At 33.9% G+C, this 17,472-nt stretch overlaps 3 protein-coding genes across 3 annotated transcripts; 1 reads left to right on the plus strand and 2 right to left on the minus strand.

Moving 5' to 3' along the window:
• Positions 1 to 44: 44 nt before the first annotated feature.
• Positions 45 to 7,370, plus strand: Aldh7A1 (aldehyde dehydrogenase 7 family member A1). Its single transcript, XM_068773490.1, has 8 exons — positions 45 to 258; positions 980 to 1,196; positions 1,431 to 1,648; positions 4,128 to 4,343; positions 4,928 to 5,107; positions 5,617 to 5,799; positions 6,250 to 6,456; positions 6,944 to 7,370. Exons 1-8 carry the CDS (start codon positions 88 to 90, stop codon positions 7,160 to 7,162), a joined length of 1,611 nt encoding a protein of 536 aa, XP_068629591.1. The 5' UTR covers positions 45 to 87; the 3' UTR covers positions 7,163 to 7,370.
• A 226-nt stretch (positions 7,371 to 7,596) lies between these two features.
• Mettl5 (Methyltransferase like 5) lies at positions 7,597 to 10,709 on the minus strand. The gene is made up of 4 exons (XM_068773491.1): positions 10,575 to 10,709; positions 9,363 to 9,577; positions 8,483 to 8,623; positions 7,597 to 7,815 (listed from the first exon to the last, which is right to left on the minus strand). The coding sequence occupies exons 1-4, from the start codon at positions 10,707 to 10,709 to the stop codon at positions 7,671 to 7,673; spliced, it is 636 nt and encodes a 211-aa protein (XP_068629592.1). The 3' UTR covers positions 7,597 to 7,670.
• Positions 10,710 to 10,729: 20 nt separating this feature from the next.
• LOC137930271 (SOSS complex subunit C homolog) lies at positions 10,730 to 11,930 on the minus strand. The gene is made up of 3 exons (XM_068773493.1): positions 11,746 to 11,930; positions 11,503 to 11,666; positions 10,730 to 10,885 (listed from the first exon to the last, which is right to left on the minus strand). Exons 1-3 carry the CDS (start codon positions 11,774 to 11,776, stop codon positions 10,730 to 10,732), a joined length of 351 nt encoding a protein of 116 aa, XP_068629594.1. The 5' UTR covers positions 11,777 to 11,930.
• Between the last annotated feature and the right edge of the window lie 5,542 nt (positions 11,931 to 17,472).

The raw sequence follows: 17,472 nt of genomic DNA on the forward strand, positions 1-17,472 counted from the left end.
AAATTTGATAAGCGATAATTATATCTGTTTACCGAGTTTGTTGGAAAACAAGTAATATAGTCATTTAGTGTCGTAAGAGCAGTATCGATGGGTCGTGTGTTGTGTCGAGCTATCTTCACTTTACGCTTAAAAGTTCCACTCTCCCGCAATATGTCTGCCTATCTGGTAGATGACCCTAAATACGCATTCTTGAAAGATTTAGGTTTAGAAAAAACGAACATTGGAGTGTTTAATGGAAAATGGGATGCTAATGGCCAGGTAATTATTTACTATTTTATTAAAAGTAAAGCGTTGACAGACATACGAATCCAAGACGTGGTTGTTTACGCTGAGACTTATAAGAAGTCTCAAGTTCATCCAGAGAGCAATAGAAAGGACTATGCTTAGAATTTCGCTGCGAGGTCGTATCAGAAATGAGAGATACGCAGAAGAAGAAGTGGCAGTGACTAGATCGCTCGTAAAACTGACAGCCGTTGGGGCCAGAAGGTTATCGAATAGCGATCACGAGCCGGTGGACGCTACGTGGGTCCCTCACCAGGTGCACCGATGACAAAGTTAAGTTCGCGGAAAATTGTCGGCTACGGGCATTGCAGGACCGGTCGTCGTGATGAACTTCGGAGCAGGCCTAAGCCTTGTAGAAGCCATCGGATGACTGACATGACCATAATGAATTGCACCGATTAAATAATTATTGAATTTTGTTTTAAAATTTGAAGTTTTTAGTTGGTCGCTCATTTAGTATTAGTTTGTTTCTAATAAAAAATTGCTGAACACAGGTACAGAATAAAGATGCCTCAAAGTGCACGACAAACTTTTAAAAAGGGGTCACTATCATTAATAGTGAGAGATACAACGTAAGGTTAAAAAAGTTCCTATTTGATATCATTTACATATGGCTTATTATGTTTCTTAACTTCTTCGTAAAGTTTTGGTATGAGTAAAATTCTAGTTGTTAATTTATTCTTACATTGATTATCAGGTGATCAAGTCGATTTGTCCAGCAAATGGTAAAGTAATAGCTGAGGTTCAGGGAGGAACTTCCTCTGATTACGAAGCCTGTGCAGCAGCTTCACAGAATGCATGGCACACCTGGGCAGTGTTACCCGCTCCAGCACGCGGGGAAATCGTCAGACAAATTGGAGACGCTCTTAGAGAGAAACTGCAGCCGTTAGGACAATTAGTTGCTTTGGAAATGGGTATAGTTTTTTTTTAAAATAAAAACTATTTTTCAGAATTTGTAAATACCTTAACGAAATTTGTGAAAAGACGATAGATCGTACCAGTAGCAAAAATATAACACCTAAAAGACGTAGAATAGATGTTTGTCATATTAAAACATCCTTTTATATTTGTTTATTAACTCATGATTATTATATTATTTAGTCTTAATCAGATGATGAAATAATTTATTATCTTGTTATATTGTTTAGGAAAAATTCTACCCGAAGCTGTCGGAGAAGTCGTGGAGTACATTCATGTATGTGACTTAGCCTTGGGATTGTCGAGATCGCTGCCCGGTACTGTGTTTCCGTCGGAGAGGCCAGGTCACATGCTCATTGAGAAGTGGAATCCTCTTGGCGCGATTGGTATCATTACTGCTTTCAACTTCCCAATCGCTGTGTTTGGATGGAACAGTGCTATTGCTATGGTACCTCTTTGTCTTTTACTCTTTGCTAATTATTCTAATGTTTCCTTTGGTGATATTTAGCTTGACATTAGCTTATTATTTTCTACTCTTTAAATTAAGACTTAATCTCAGGGAGAAAGACTGTGAACTCTATTTCACCGCGTAAGTAGTAGATTTGTGTAGCCGCGTAGTAGATTTGTATGTATAACTTAAAAATTGTTTTTATCTGTTTATTTATGTAAATATATGTATTATACCAGCAAAAAATAATTCAAATATAATTAAGCTACACATTTTTGTCACAAAAGTAATAATACTACAATTCTTTATAAAAAATTAAATTAAATTAATATAATTAAAATTAAATTAAAAATTAATTAAAAAAATAAAATATTTTTTTAACTTAAAAAATATTATGAAAAATTAATACATATAGTTAATTTAAATCGCAAATCAACATAAATAATGCAAATATTTATACATTTTATTTTGACACATAAATAAAAAAATTAATATGGTAAAATTATTGTTTAGCAAGGATTTCAACATTAAAAAACATACCGAATCAATCAACATTAACATTATATTATAAATTAAATTTAAAATTTACCTTAATCTCTGTAGTCATTTGATCAAACTAAGCTAGCAATCTTCGGAATTGATAAAAATAATGTGAAAACTAACGAAATAGGTTTTTTAATTATTTAGATAAAGGTATAGATTACATATATGTTATCATAGATTGCCGGTCAACGTGGTGATCTTTGGGGGAGGCCTATTCCTATGATAATGATACATTATCATGGTAATATTTCACTTTTAAAATGAACACCTAGAATAGTGTTGTCGCAATGTTTCACCATAAATTAATTATTTTATCTTGTTCTGTGCTATTATTATTAAATATAAAATTCGCAGGTCACAGAGAGCTTTAGAATATATGGTACCACAGATATATTATGATGTCAATTTTTCAATCAAAAACTTTAACCTGAAGTCTGACGTAAAAGACTTATGCAACAACTTAAAATATTGAAGTCATAAAATTCCTTATTAAGTCCAGTGTAAATTAAACACTGTTATCGCAAGATATTGGTGCAGTTTGTGCACACAGTAATACAATTGCCTTGCAAATATTACAGTAACCTACTTCGGTAAAGTATTTGCTTATATTTAATGATAGCGTCCACAGATAACTGACATTGTTTTATTTTAATTTAAGTTAAAAAAATTGTATTTGTATTTGTAGTTTGTTTTTTATGCGACAATAAAAAATGAACTACATTTTTCTTAACCTTAACACTATAGATTAGTTTTTATTTTCGGATAACACCAAAAAAATGTTTTCAGATATTTTATAATAAATGGATTTGTTACTAATATAAAAAAAGACTAAAACCAATACTTTCTTATTCCTTTGCACAATTCTTTAAAAAACTTTTTTAAATAAACATTCTCGATAAGCCGAGACTATCTTGTTGCTGGGGCGTTTTTTATTCTTAATCTAAAAGTAATCATAACAGAAGGAAAACATATTGAAAAATTTTCTGTTGCCTATTTAAGTATAACGTAATATATTATCTATTACTATAAAACTTTTGAACAACAATTTATCAATTATCAAATTAATTAGGATTTATTACGTGGTTTGTGTTTGATAATGATAGAAATCATTATAAGTTTGATCTTTTCTGTATGACAGTTACTACAAAAGATACCGTAATTATCTTTAAGAATACTGGGCTTAAATCAGTTCGTGAAGATGTATATGTCTATGTTTATTACTTTTATTACAGCATTTTACTTGTTTACTGTTTCTAAAGCTAAATAATATTTCAAATTTTTGAGCTACTGAGGAAAGTAAAATTTTAAAATTAAAATATCGTTGACTTTGATCTATTCTTGTAAAATAGGCGGAAAAAATCGCAGTATTTCTCACAGTTGTTTCTATATGCCACTCGGAACAAGTATAAAAAAGATAAATAATATGCTTTCCTATAATAAAGTACAATATAGCGGTTTAAGCTGAGGCTCCCGAGGGATCCTTCTAATTTCGCTTCGAAAATGGCTTCAGTTGAGCGTCATCTCCACCATGTCCTCACGAACCTATGAAAACTGCTAATGAAAATTAAGCAGTAGTGTAGTCTAGTCCAAAAATCAGTAAGTATCAAGTCCAGTAAAATAACATTTCCATATAAATGATAGACAACATACAGTACCCGTCGATAAATATTGCACATCGACCTTTGTAAAGAGACAATCGGCTAATTTCGGCTTCGTAGAGCATTATCTCTGTCCCACACTACCTACGTTTGTTTTGTTAGTCGTGCGACAGAGATAACGAAATTAGCCGATTGTCTCTTTCCAAAGGTCGATGTGCAATATTTATCGACGGGTACTGTATAACCGATTAAGTAGTAGATAGATATTAATTAATAATAAAAGAGTTTTTACAATTTTTAAAAAGTTACAGTAATACTTTTTTAAATTGTCACCCTAGGTTTGCGGTGATACGAGCGTTTGGAAACCATCTGAAACAACGCCACTGGTCGCTGTCGCTGTTACCAAGATCGTGGAAAGCGTCCTGAAGAAGAACGATATTCCCGGCGCCGTGGCATCCCTGTGTGTCGGTGGCAAGGAGATTGGACAGCAGTTGGTGCAGGACCCACGGATGAAGCTTGTCTCCTTCACAGGAAGTACCGCAGTTGGTCAACAAGTAAGAAAGTAATGAATTAACCGTTTGTGGTCGACGACTTTCGGCCAGTGAGGTGGCAAACCACAGCAATTTTCGCGAACCAGTCGGGCACGTTATAGGTACAATAAAGTTTTGAAAGGATATCATCAGTGTAGGAACCAGTAAGGCATTTCCGTCGTTTGAAGGTAACGTAATGTAACATAAACACTGTTATAGGTAGTCGCGCTTCATCCGGCCTGTAGCTCGAATAACTGTGGTGCCACAGAGGCGCCATTCGAACGCAAAGGGTTAAGCCTATTCTTACTCACCAATTCAAATGCAATTCAATCAAGAATGTTGCGTGAATTAACATCTTCACAGATTATCTCCATGAAACTGTATTAATTATTTAAAGAAATCTGTTATTTTTTCACATACATAAGTTTAAGAATTTTAATGTTGAAATATCAACATTTATAATTGTTAACTTATTTAATATGCAACCTCAATAGCTTTTTATTTTATAACTATTTTAACACGTGTCAGATGTTTACGTGTAAGCGTTTGTTACAATTCTTGATAATAAAAATATTTTACTAAATACCCGTGTATTATGAAAAATGTAGGTAGGCGTAGAAGTGCAAAAGCGTTTTGGACGCCATCTGTTGGAGCTCGGAGGTAACAATGCTATTATTGTGAACGAAGACGCGAATTTGGAATTGTTACTGTCGGCAGCATTATTCGCCTGTGCTGGTACCGCAGGCCAGCGATGCACCACCACCAGGCGAATATTTATTCACAAAAAGGTAAATAATATAAAGCTTCCTTTTTTAGCTAATGTTTGCAATAACTAACCATCCTCATCATCATTTCAACCGTAAAACGTCCACAGTTGAACCTATGTTTACCTATTGAAATCTACAGAGGCTGCCACATATTTCCTTTAAGACTAGTAGGAATAAGCCTGCATTCAGCGTTCGCCGAGAACCTTAACGAGGTTCTCTATCTTGTGGATGGACATCCAACACTGTGCTTTCCGTTCCGTGGTCTTTCCTTCAGAACCTTAAGGTCATGTTCTTGGCGCGCTGCGGCATGCTGACAAGCCACTACAATTTACCAATTCCTTTGTCTATGTTAGTTGATTTGGTTTGTTTCCTCATTTGTGATTCAATCTCATTGAAAAATCCCGAGCATAGAGGGCTTATGCTCGGAATTTTAAACTAACTAATATATATAACGGAATAACTTACCTGAGTTATGAACAAAAAGATACCGTAAAGGTTATTAAATAATTCTTATTCTGAAATTTTTTAAGGTCTATAATGAAGTGGTCTCTAAGCTAAAGAAATCCTTTGCTGGAGTTGTGAGCAGAATCGGTGATCCTTTGAATCCAGAATCATTAATTGGACCCCTGCATACGCCCGCTGCAGTGGAGAACTACCAGAAAACTGTCGCTGAAGCAGTGAAACAGGGAGGCAAGATCGAGTTTGGAGGCAAGGTGATAAAATTTAAAGAATAATTTTGAAATATAAACACTTATGCAATTTAGAAAAATATGTATTAGAAAATTACACAACAAGCTTGTAGGAGATAGGTCGTTGAGTAAAAGTTTGTCGAACGTGCTAGTCGATTGTTGCTAATTGATTTGGCTCTTGATTCTCTTCTGGCTTTTTTCTACGCTTCTCTTACTACCCTTTGGAATCTTTATTTTGCCGCTATATTTTTACATTTTGCGTAGTACAACTCGTGGGTGAGTGCACCCGCGCATGTCTGCGTGTGATAGGTACTGTGTGAGCGAGACAGCACTAAGGATTAATGTTTGACGTATTATTGGTTGATCGGGGCGATCCCCATAAACTTATACTAAAGTTATTTTTTTATTTAATATAAAATTTTAATTTACCTTTACCTTTAGAGATAAGTTTTTAATTAAATATAACAATTTCAGGTTATCGACCGTGAAGGATTTTTTGTAGAACCCACTATCATCACTGGCCTCTCTCATGACTCCCCGTTAGTGAAAACCGAGTGTTTCGCCCCCATCGTATACTGCATAGAGATACCTGATCTCGAAACGGGCATTAAATATAACAATGAAGTTGACCAGGGCCTATCGTCGAGCTTGTTCACTGAGAATTTAGGCAACATATTCAAGGTTATATATTATTTTTCCTTTTGGTATAATTAAGACTAAATTTATATGTAATAGCGTTTTACTTATTCACCAAGATAATTTGGATTTTGACCAATCTATACTAATTTTATCTGAATTTTATGACGGCAGACAAAATTTATAGTATAAAATTTTGATGAGTAGAATAAAAATAAAATTGTTTTAGTAAAATCAAACTAAAAAAAAAAAATTGCTGGATGGCCTGTATTCAGTGTTTTTCGAAGACTAACCAAGGGTGGGCGAATGTCCTATGCCGCACTTGCCGATCCGTCGACGGCAGACTGAGGGAACGGAGGGGCTGATACTTTCCCTCTTCTCATCTCGCTTTTATCAGCATTTTGTTTCTATACCATTCAACAAAAATGTTGTGTACCGCTGCTTGTAACGAAAATAAAATATTACTTAGATATTTAGAAAATTAATATATATTATTACTACAATATTATTAAACTTTTAAAATTATATCCAGTGGATCGGTCCACACGGCTCGGATTGCGGAATTGTCAACGTCAACATTCCTACGAACGGCGCAGAGGTTGGTGGCGCTTTCGGCGGTGAAAAGGCAACAGGCGGCGGCCGCGAATGCGGTTCCGATTCATGGAAGGCCTACATGCGGCGCTCGACTGTCACTATCAACTGCTCCGGTGCCATCAAACTTGCACAAAATATCAAGTTCGGTGACGAATGATCACCTAACAATATTCCACCATGTCTATGGCAACATTTTTAGATTTATACTGATTAGATTTTTGTTAACAATTTTTATAGAATTTAAGTGATTCGAAACTTAGTGATATCGAGTTGTCTTTACAAATTGAAGCAACATTAAATTAACTTCGATATAACAAACATATTTAAAATTGACATCACAGGTTGTGACAAAAAAAAACTATTTTTTTTGTAATTATATTTTTCAGTTTTTATATAAAATTCTGAGATTTATACATGTTGGTTTTATTTATGATCTTTTTCTTGCCTTCTTCATATTTGGACGCTCTGTGTATAGTGAGATATTACAATTTTCGTATAAAAGGAATATGATTTAAACAATGAGCATTAAATGGTCACCTGTAGTTACTAAAAAAACCGATAAACTTAATTTTCTAAATTAAAGTTGTGAAATATTAAAGAAAAATGTTTTTATTCAAAATGTCAGTCATAACGCACATAGTAGATATTGATTTCACAACAATATATTAATGTGTCAATCTCCATAAATCTACTGCGATGTCACGTGACTGTTGCTTGTGGAACTTATACGTGGCGGCCAAATTATACCGCAACTCTGCAATTACACTGCCAGTAACACCCCATTCCTTTATTTTCTTTTGAATATGTGACCTGCATTAAATAAATACATTTAATCATATTATATTCGATATTGAATATTTTTTGCATATTTACTTAAAGCTGAAGTATTGGCTTATGGAAAGTACTCTTGCTTCGAAAATAGTTCCCACTAATAATTTATCAAAAGTTATTTGTAGCCGCCTCCATAATTTCTCAGCTGTAAATTGCTATAAGTAAATAATTCAATAATAACATACATCATTTTACTGCTCTGGACATAAGCCTTCACAAAGATTAATTAGACAGGTTGGAAACTGTCTACCACTAGTGTATACCGTCAATCTCAGCAAGAGTGCCTGTCCAAGTGGGTGGACGTCCTACATGTGCTTGCTGGTCTATAATATTCACTGTAGAACTTTGAGGCTCCAGCGGCCATCAGTTCTGCAGACTATGTGGCCTGCTGACTGCCACTATAGCTTACAAATCCATCTTATGAATTTGAAACTAACGTTGGTTTTAAATTGATTAAGATCAATGCTATTCAGTTTTCTTAGAAGAAAAATAAACAATAAGTGTAATATCTTCATAGAAGGTTGTGAACCTAAAAATAATCTCCTATGTCTTTACACATGATATTAAACATTTTCAATTTTACAGTAGTGTATGAAAATTCTCTAAAAATCTTATTAAATTAATAATAATTATAAGTATGAATTACCGTGTAGAAGATTTATGTAAAGAGTAAACACTACAACAGCTGAGATTGAGCCCTTTTTGGAGAAATTTCATGTCAATCCCTGCATTATGTTTTGTGCCAAAAGGAGGATTCATCACAACTGTGTCAAAGTAATTTTCCCATCTAAAATAGAAAATGAGTTTATTTCTTACACAATTTTATTTAATATTATTAATTATACACAATATGATACATTTAAATAGTTTCATAATAATAAACAAAAAAGTACAATGTACAATGAAAAAATATATAAAATATAATATACAATGAAAACAACACAGTGTAATGAGCAGTCTTATCATACAAGGCAATCTCTTACAGACCCTAGTATGGAAAAAGTACAAGTGTAATTAGTAGTTAGCATGTACAAAACATACATATATACAAACATATAAATACCAAATTTACTTATAAAAATAAGGTACAATATATATTATAAATATTAATTTTACTTTGTTATCAACCACATGTATCAATATAGTCCCTATATATTATGTAACATAGTTGAATATTTTATCATTTCATGTAATGTAATTCTTTATTCTCTGATGACAATTTATTCAAAAAAATTTTGGATGCATTATATATCTTACATGTATTATGCTATGTTTTATGTATATGCTATGTAGATACGAAACCTATAGTTTTGGAGGAGAGCTATGGAACTTGTGTGAAGTCATAATGGTGCAATTCAACCTCCAGCCCATGCAAAAAATTACATTGTAAATTTACAAATTGTTTTATTCGTTATATCCACTGTATCTAGTATTATTAAAAGTGGATATTGTTAATGTGTATAATAAAACTGCTGTATTATGAAAGCAAATTTAAGAGCATACTTAAAAATTTATTATTGTTTTACCTGTAAATGTCACAATCGAGAAAATCAGTTTTTATTACATCAATATTGGTAATTTCTGTGTCGTCAATGTTTTCCTTTAAAACTTCAAGGGCGTCCTCATCAATGTCCACTGCTGTGACAAACCCAGCCCCTAAAAATGCTGCACCCAGGCCTAGTATTCCAGTACCACAACCAGCATCCAATACCAGCCGATTTTCTAGTGCTTCATATTGTGTCTGTAAATTTAAAATGTTTAAGAGCAGTAATGAGCAACCTTTTTAATCAACGGACCAATTTAAATTTGAAAACGGTTTGTCGGGTCGCACATAAAGTTAATAATCTAGAAAACTTTGTTTATAATAAACATTAAAATTAAAATATTTAAATTGAAATAAAGAAGTTTTCAGATACATATTCAAAACAAATATTTCATACAGACATGCCCCATCCCTTTTGCAGGTTTGAACATGTGACTGTGTGAACAACTCACCACAAACAAATTTTTTTGATTTTGTGTATATTACTATTTTATTATTATATAATTTTATATAAGTGGCATAGTCGATGTTCCCATTATAAGCCTCCTCTTCAATAGAGAATAATTGACCATTTCCCTAATGCCAAATGTCTGATGCCACTTATTATGCTATTATTAGTCCCAGTATAAGCCAATTACAACACTATATTCTAACCAATTTTGGACAGTGATGTTATGCAGGTGGATAATATGTGTAAAAGTATTAAATACTAAATGTACAACTCATTTGCTGTCATCTAATTTATCACCTTAGTTATGGTCTATCCAAAAATCAATGGTTTCTGAAATAATAAATAATGTATTGATAATATACTTGCATAAATCATCTTCAAAATTCACATATTAAAATTAATCATTGTTTACTAACTGTCCCTGCAGACTGTACTACCAGTTTTTTCACTCCAACAGACAAAATAACTTAATGTAACATATTTCAAACTAATCAATTTACGAAGGGTGTTTGAATCTTACTTTATATAAAGCTTAAAGCTTTTTACTTTAGAATGAGCAATAAATTCACCCCATTAAAGCTTGTATAAGTAAAATTCTTCAACTTTTATAATTCACACAAAAATACCTACTAACCAAATGAATCATATTCAATAGGTTACTTTTGCTTCTTTTACAACAATACCCTAATAATCAAAAGTAATTGAAAACCAGGAAGTTTTAAAGTTGTAAATAATGTAATTAACCTGCATTGTGTAAAGCGCAACGGAAGCAATGTGAGGTGGAGTTTCATACTGTTCTAATTTTATCTTTGGCTTTGTGAAACCAGATAATTCCTGTAAATGACCTTCTAGTGTTTTTAATTTCATCAAAGCAGACATTTTATTAAATAACTTTCAAGTCACTTTGTATCAAATCTTGGCAGTACAGGCAAAATCTGATTGCCAAATGAAGAGTCTTGTGAAACAAAGAAGCCACAGGAGGTAGCGTTGGCGTGCTGAAGAGCAGCTCTGTGACTTGTGTTCACAATATTTGCTTCTGGTAGTTGAGGGAAACCCTGTAATTAATTTTGTTATTATCAATAAATTACCCAAGCCTTTTAGTTTCTAGTATTACTGTGTAATAAAACACTTTAAAGTAGTATTTCCCAACAATGGGCCCATACCCACAGGAGGCAATTTGAAAATGAACATGACTCAAGTTTAACTCTTTTGCTTTATTGTAAAAATTATTTAAATTACATGGGTAGATTTCACAACACAATAAAGTTGGAAAACACTGCTTTAAAGGATGTAATTAACATGTTTTAAAAAAGATATTGTTATGAAAGTATAATTTAACTAACAATCTTGGTATCTACACAACATAAAAATAATAAATATGTTTGCAGATTTGCATATTCCCATGGACCTATTTTTATGGATTAAAGAATATTAAATAAAGAGCAATGTGTTTGTTGAAATTGACAATGTTATAAAAGACACAAGTACTTTTATTTCAGAGAATCAATTTTATCAATAATTTTTTATTTGTAATATCTATTTCAAGTCACTTTGTATCATTTTCTCTCTATTTGTAATAATGTATTTTATATATCTATCTTAATTAACCCATGGTTTATTTAATAATAAAAGAATACACTTTAAAAGGATTGTTAAGTCCATTGATACATACAGCAGTAGCAGACACCGGTGGAATAGAGCACATAGGCAATTGGCTAACAGGGCTCGGTTGAGTTAAAGGAATAGTGGTGGCAGTCAAAGGAGCTACTGCACCTTGTTTTAATAACATCTGTTTCTTAAGCTGCAGTTCCTCCAATATTTTCCTATTAGTTAATTCTGAACAAATACAAACAAGCATTAGTAATCAATTTGTGTATACTTTTTTATTCTAGTAGGTATTTAAACTTCATCTAACCTCTCTGGGCATTAGGCTGTGGGAACGCCATCTAATACAGCGCGGTAATTATAATTATTAAAATTAGAATAAAATGTTTGAAAATACTTATAACATCAGTAATATATTTTGATAGTATCAAATTGGCATTAATAACTCAAGAATAACATGTTTCATTCAGGATACAAATTTGACATTAGTGTATGTCATTTAGTGAGACAAAGAACAGAAGTAATATACAGCCAAGTCCAAATATTAAAATTTTTTAATGGATTCAGGCGTTACATTGCGGAAGTCCATCCTAAATAAGAAAGGACCAACATCTAGCCACCTCCGCACATGCAGTGGTTGCCGTGCCCTCCACGGGGCATCTTCAGGAGTTGCTACACAGATTAGTGACTCAGTGTTTAGCACTAATCTGTGTAGCAACTCCTGAAGATGCCCCGTGGAGGGGTGAAACACGTGTTGGGTGAATTTACGGTGGCGGTTGTGTAGTTGGCATTGTCTGTCGCATGCGCATTTACGAGCGGGCTGGCGGGCGGTGCACTTTCATGCACGGCAACCACTGCATGTGCGGAGGTGGCTAGATGTTGATCCTTTCTTATTTCAAATATTAAAAATTATTGGTGCCTATTTATGCCACCGAATGGTGTTTGCTCGTCGTTTTGTGCAGATTTCAAATGCTAAACAATTATCGGAATACCAAGATTGGAAGTGGCACGTGACTTTTTCTCGCTTTCACTAACATTGATATTGAAGTATTGTTTTCTCAGTTGAGGGATATAGCATCGAATCAATTGGTAGAATAAGGAAGTTGTTATTAATGGTTTATGTATGATAAATCATACAATCACCTTTGAGTTACAGAAAATTCATTTAAGGATTTTCTGGAAATAAAGAAAATTTTTATACATTCTCGGATAAAGCAATAACATTAGTACAGGTCGGAATTAAAAAGTTTCATAGCCATTTAATGTCCTCGACGCATGAAACGGCTTACATATTCGCAACACCATCAGATGCTTTTCAATAATAGTAGGCAGCGCTTCTGATGTTTTTCCCGCCATCTCTACTACCTCTAACATTTATCGAATTGATAATGATATTAACTCTAGAAAATATTTGAATATAATAGCATCATTTCGAGTTCTCGTCTTAGTGGGAAATTTCGTATTGAAATACTAAACGCATATTAAATGACAAGGCTGTCATCCCAGGGACCTGTTTCAGGGATTTGTCACCCAAAAAACTTCCCTTATAAGGTGTAAGCAAAATATAAGGTTTCCTCTAGTTTAATATTTGTAAACATTAGGTCAAACGAGTTTAGCGTTTGGCAAGCCTGATTAAATGCATAAATGTATGCTTTCTAAAGGTAAACCTTTCAGCAAAAACAATGTTCTGTAGGTATCCTAATCAAAAAACCATTGATAATAATAATAGTAATTTTAAAATTGAACATTTTATATTGATAACGAAATTAGCAATTAATAATAAATTATTATTCTTAATTTGTTTTTCTATCATGGAGGGACTTCATGGTTTTTTAGGAGACGCGTTCCTCTCATATCTAAATCAAGCAGATAGTTGTCATAAACATATGATGTTCGAAGTATAATAGGAATTCACTTTGCACAATTTAAATAAAATAAAAAACAATTTTATATAAAAGCATTTATTTTAAAACAATGTAGGTAATATACTTTCTGATTCTTGGCAAAACAGTCTCACATAAGCAAGTCAACATTTGGCCTCTCTTAAGAATAAACATAAGATTATAACATGTGCTGCCATAACTCACAAATGAATAAACTGAAATGTCATATAAATAACGATCGATATAAAAGGACATAATACAAAACCATCTGTTTCTACATTGCAGTTAGCGTTGCATCTTGGTTGAGCAATCTTAGATTAATTTGTTTATTATCGTAAATTAAACTTAATAAAGGAAATAACCATTACTAAAATTGACTCACAATATCAGCAATATATAAAAATCATCTACTGTACCTAATTAATATGTTTTCACAGACGCAGACATTACAGTCCACAATGAGTTTGTGGTCTCATATGCGATAAAATTTGAGAATAAATGCACAACAAAAATAGAATTCAAGTTGCCTTTGTCTTTTACGATTACAAAAATATTTATATAATTTAGAAATAATTATAACATTTTTCTTATAAACAATTTGGAATATTATTGCACGAGCTCAGAGCTAAATTATTGCGTGCAATGTTATAAATACCGTAGATATATCAACAAATCAACACGACTATTCTTTCTCACTATGGACCGAAGTCCTACATGAACGGAGAGGGCGTCGCTTCGACGCGGCCTGAGATCGACCTTATCCACTTACGACTAACGGCCGCCACGCAACTCACTACACTGGCCTCTAGTCCTTTCTCGATGCATCGCTTTACTTATTCACACAATGTAGGTAATCAAACTTTATTATCAATATAAAAGTTATCACAATTTTATTATGATTGCGTAATATAAGTGTTAAAAATCCACATTTCTAATAACAAACTACTGAATTTACGTATATACATTTTGTTCGTTGGTTAATTCCGTTTCGCTACCTTATTAATGCAATATGATGCTACATTGTGTGATTACCATTCCATTAAGTGTTGATTTGTTGCAAATGTTTACATTCACAGCACAGGAACAAACACATTCTGGACTAAATAAAATCTGAAAAATGATAACAACATTTTGTTTTTTTCATAGACTAGCACATAATTTTGGCACAACACTGTGTCCCATCAGCACAGCGGCAACGATGTTGTTCTTATCTACATAGTTTCAAGATTTTTGCTCAGTGAAAATATACTAAATATACACTTTATAACAAGGGTTCCACAATGGTCTTCTAACAAACGAGTCATAGGAAGAATGCAGTTCGGGATTTACAACTATAAATAGCAAGCGAAAGAAGCTACAGCATTTTTTTTTATCAATATTTGTGCCCAATGTGTCATGTTCGATGTATAATTTATTATTTTTATTTATGAAACCCTAAGTCAGTGAGCGATTTGATCATTCACCGAATTACAAGGACAGCTGCCATTACAATCATAAAATGCAAAATAATGTATACTTTTAGTAAAAAAAAAATATTATAAATAATTAAAAAACTTATTTGAGTAAATAAATTCTCTTGTTCCATTGCTCATTCAGTGCTACGATAACAGAGTGTAAAAATAAAGAGTATTATTTTATTATCTATGTAATTTTAGGATATGGTAACACTATGTCACGTGAAGCAAAGTTAGTTTACCCTGTAGGTAGGTGTTCTAGTATTTTTGATACTTTAGCTGCGGTTGGGAGTGGACCGGTTCGTAACAGAGATGCAAGCGGCCGCGTCGCTGGTTCTGTCGAGTCAACTTTTATTTTTACACCCTGCCACAATGAGTATTTTACCGCGACTTCCTTATATCCAAACAACAATACATACCTAACACTTTCCCTGTATAAATATATTATAGTCTTGTAAAAGAAACCTTTAAAACCTCATAGGTCATTAACACTACACAAGAGCATTAGGATACAATACATCGCTACGAGTTAACTTATCATTTGGCACTAAATTAACGTATTGCATCTCGAGCATTCGTCACAAAGTATTCGCACTTGAATATCTTCCATGAAAAGTATTTCATTTCTAAATTAACAATTAAAATTTCATAAATTTTACTAACAATTTAAAGTTCATCGGGGCCAAATCTTCAACTGTGAACTTGTGAGCGGAATACAAAATTATACTCCATTATTATTGAGCAAATCCATCGAGCCATTTCCTATCTTAACCGACAATCACACCGAACAGGAATGGCGGTTATAAAAAAAAACGTATATACTCACAAAATTAATAGACAAGAGTTTCTCGGCAAGTAAAATTTGGCAAAATTGAGCATTTAGACTTTTCAATTGGCATCACAAAGTATTACACGCAAGTAAGACGTTCACTACGCAGCGCTGTGTGACTACTTACAATATCCTAACTCTGGTAACTGTAACTTATCCGTAGGTACACCAATTTATTATATGATGATTGCTAACGTGTGCTCGTGTACGGCGGCGTCGGTAGAGACTCACCGGTGACATCACGGGGGCCTCTACACGGGAGAAACTTTAAAACATTTAACTTATTATAATTGATTTAAGCCTCTATATATGTCAAATTAGAGATCGAAATGTCTCTATATTAGGTTGTCATCTATGGGTTGATCATATCGCTTGGTAGGCCAGTTGGCGATCGCAGAGGGGAATCATGGTACGTAGAGGACGGTGCTGCCTGTCCTCTAGAAATTGATCCCTCTGTCACCGCCTATGACACCCACTGGAGGAAATGTGGAGGCCCTGTCCTATGACAGGCTCACGCAGCCAATAGTCACTTACGAGGAGCCGCGTGAGAAGGCACAAAGTCACCCAGGGAGCAATGGTGAGGGCTATGCTCGGAGTTTCGCTGGGAGATCGAATCAGAAATAAGGAGATCCACGAAAAACCAAGTTCACCAATATGTAGCTTGAATTATTGCTCGACTGAAATGGCAATGGCACATCACTAGTGCAACTGATGGCCGTTGGGGCCTTAAAGTTTCTTGAGTGTCGACTACGAGCAGGTAGACGCGGCGGGGGTCGGCGCTTCACTAAGTGAACCAACGACATTGATAACATGTCGCGTGGCACTCTTTGCGGAATGCGTGTGCATTGCAGTAGGCGTCTATCGGCTGAAAAGAAGTAGACAAAGAAGACACGTGTGATCCAGCCCACGTGACACACCCGACAAATCTCTACTAAGACGGGCCGTACACAGTCGCGAAACACAATTGATATGACATTATTTATTCACGTGAACTATTATGAGGATTTGATCATTGTTCAAAAGAACTATATAAATGATCGTGGACATTAGAGAATTCAGTTATTCACTAACTACACTTCAATAACAACTCGGTTAAAATAGTATTTTAAAAATTAAAATTCATTCGTTTTATTTTTATCAAATAATAGTTATTGCTTAATTGATATGATAAATAGATCGAGGCGGGACACGATGCGGGCTGACCGGAACCGGAATTGACAAGTCGCACGCGTCCACACCCCCGTACAGCCATCCTGTACACTCGCCATTACGTAATAAATCTTAAATTTATTTTAAAAATATGACTCCTTTTATAAACCATCACAATCACAGCTCTCCATAGACTTTGCATTATCCAAACCTGACGCACTCCAAAATAAATTCTTTTTTATTTATACTTTACACCTACGTAAAACGAAATGACTATAATATCTCTATGTTAGTTCTAAAAAATTATGCCATTTTTTGATATATTACTTTGCAATTGCAACGGTCCCTCGTACAGCACGTAAATGCCTCATATACAAATTTTAACGTAACATTGTTTAAATAAAAAAACTCACTCGTAAACCGACAACATAAGGAAGCAATCGAATGACTAACATCAACGAAATAAATTTAGAAACAAGCGGCAGTGTTCGCGAAAATTCGTGCAATAGAACCTAACTATATGTCTTAGGAACCTGATAAATTATTGCTAGAACTCAGAGCGCGCTCCCCCTCACTAACAATGCGCCCGTCGGGCTGCGTAACGAGATAAAATCTTATCAGTAGCCAATAGAAAAATATCACCTAAATAAATATGAATATACCGCACGGGCGCCGCCGTCCGGCCGGCGCGCGGAAATATAAACCTTTCTGTACAAGCGGCT

Source organism: Battus philenor, unplaced genomic scaffold (assembly GCF_028537555.1).
Source record: "Battus philenor isolate CCGP_79_NKW_IND1 unplaced genomic scaffold, ilBatPhil1.0.hap1 SCAF_6, whole genome shotgun sequence".
Lineage (NCBI taxonomy): Eukaryota > Metazoa > Arthropoda > Insecta > Lepidoptera > Papilionidae > Battus > Battus philenor.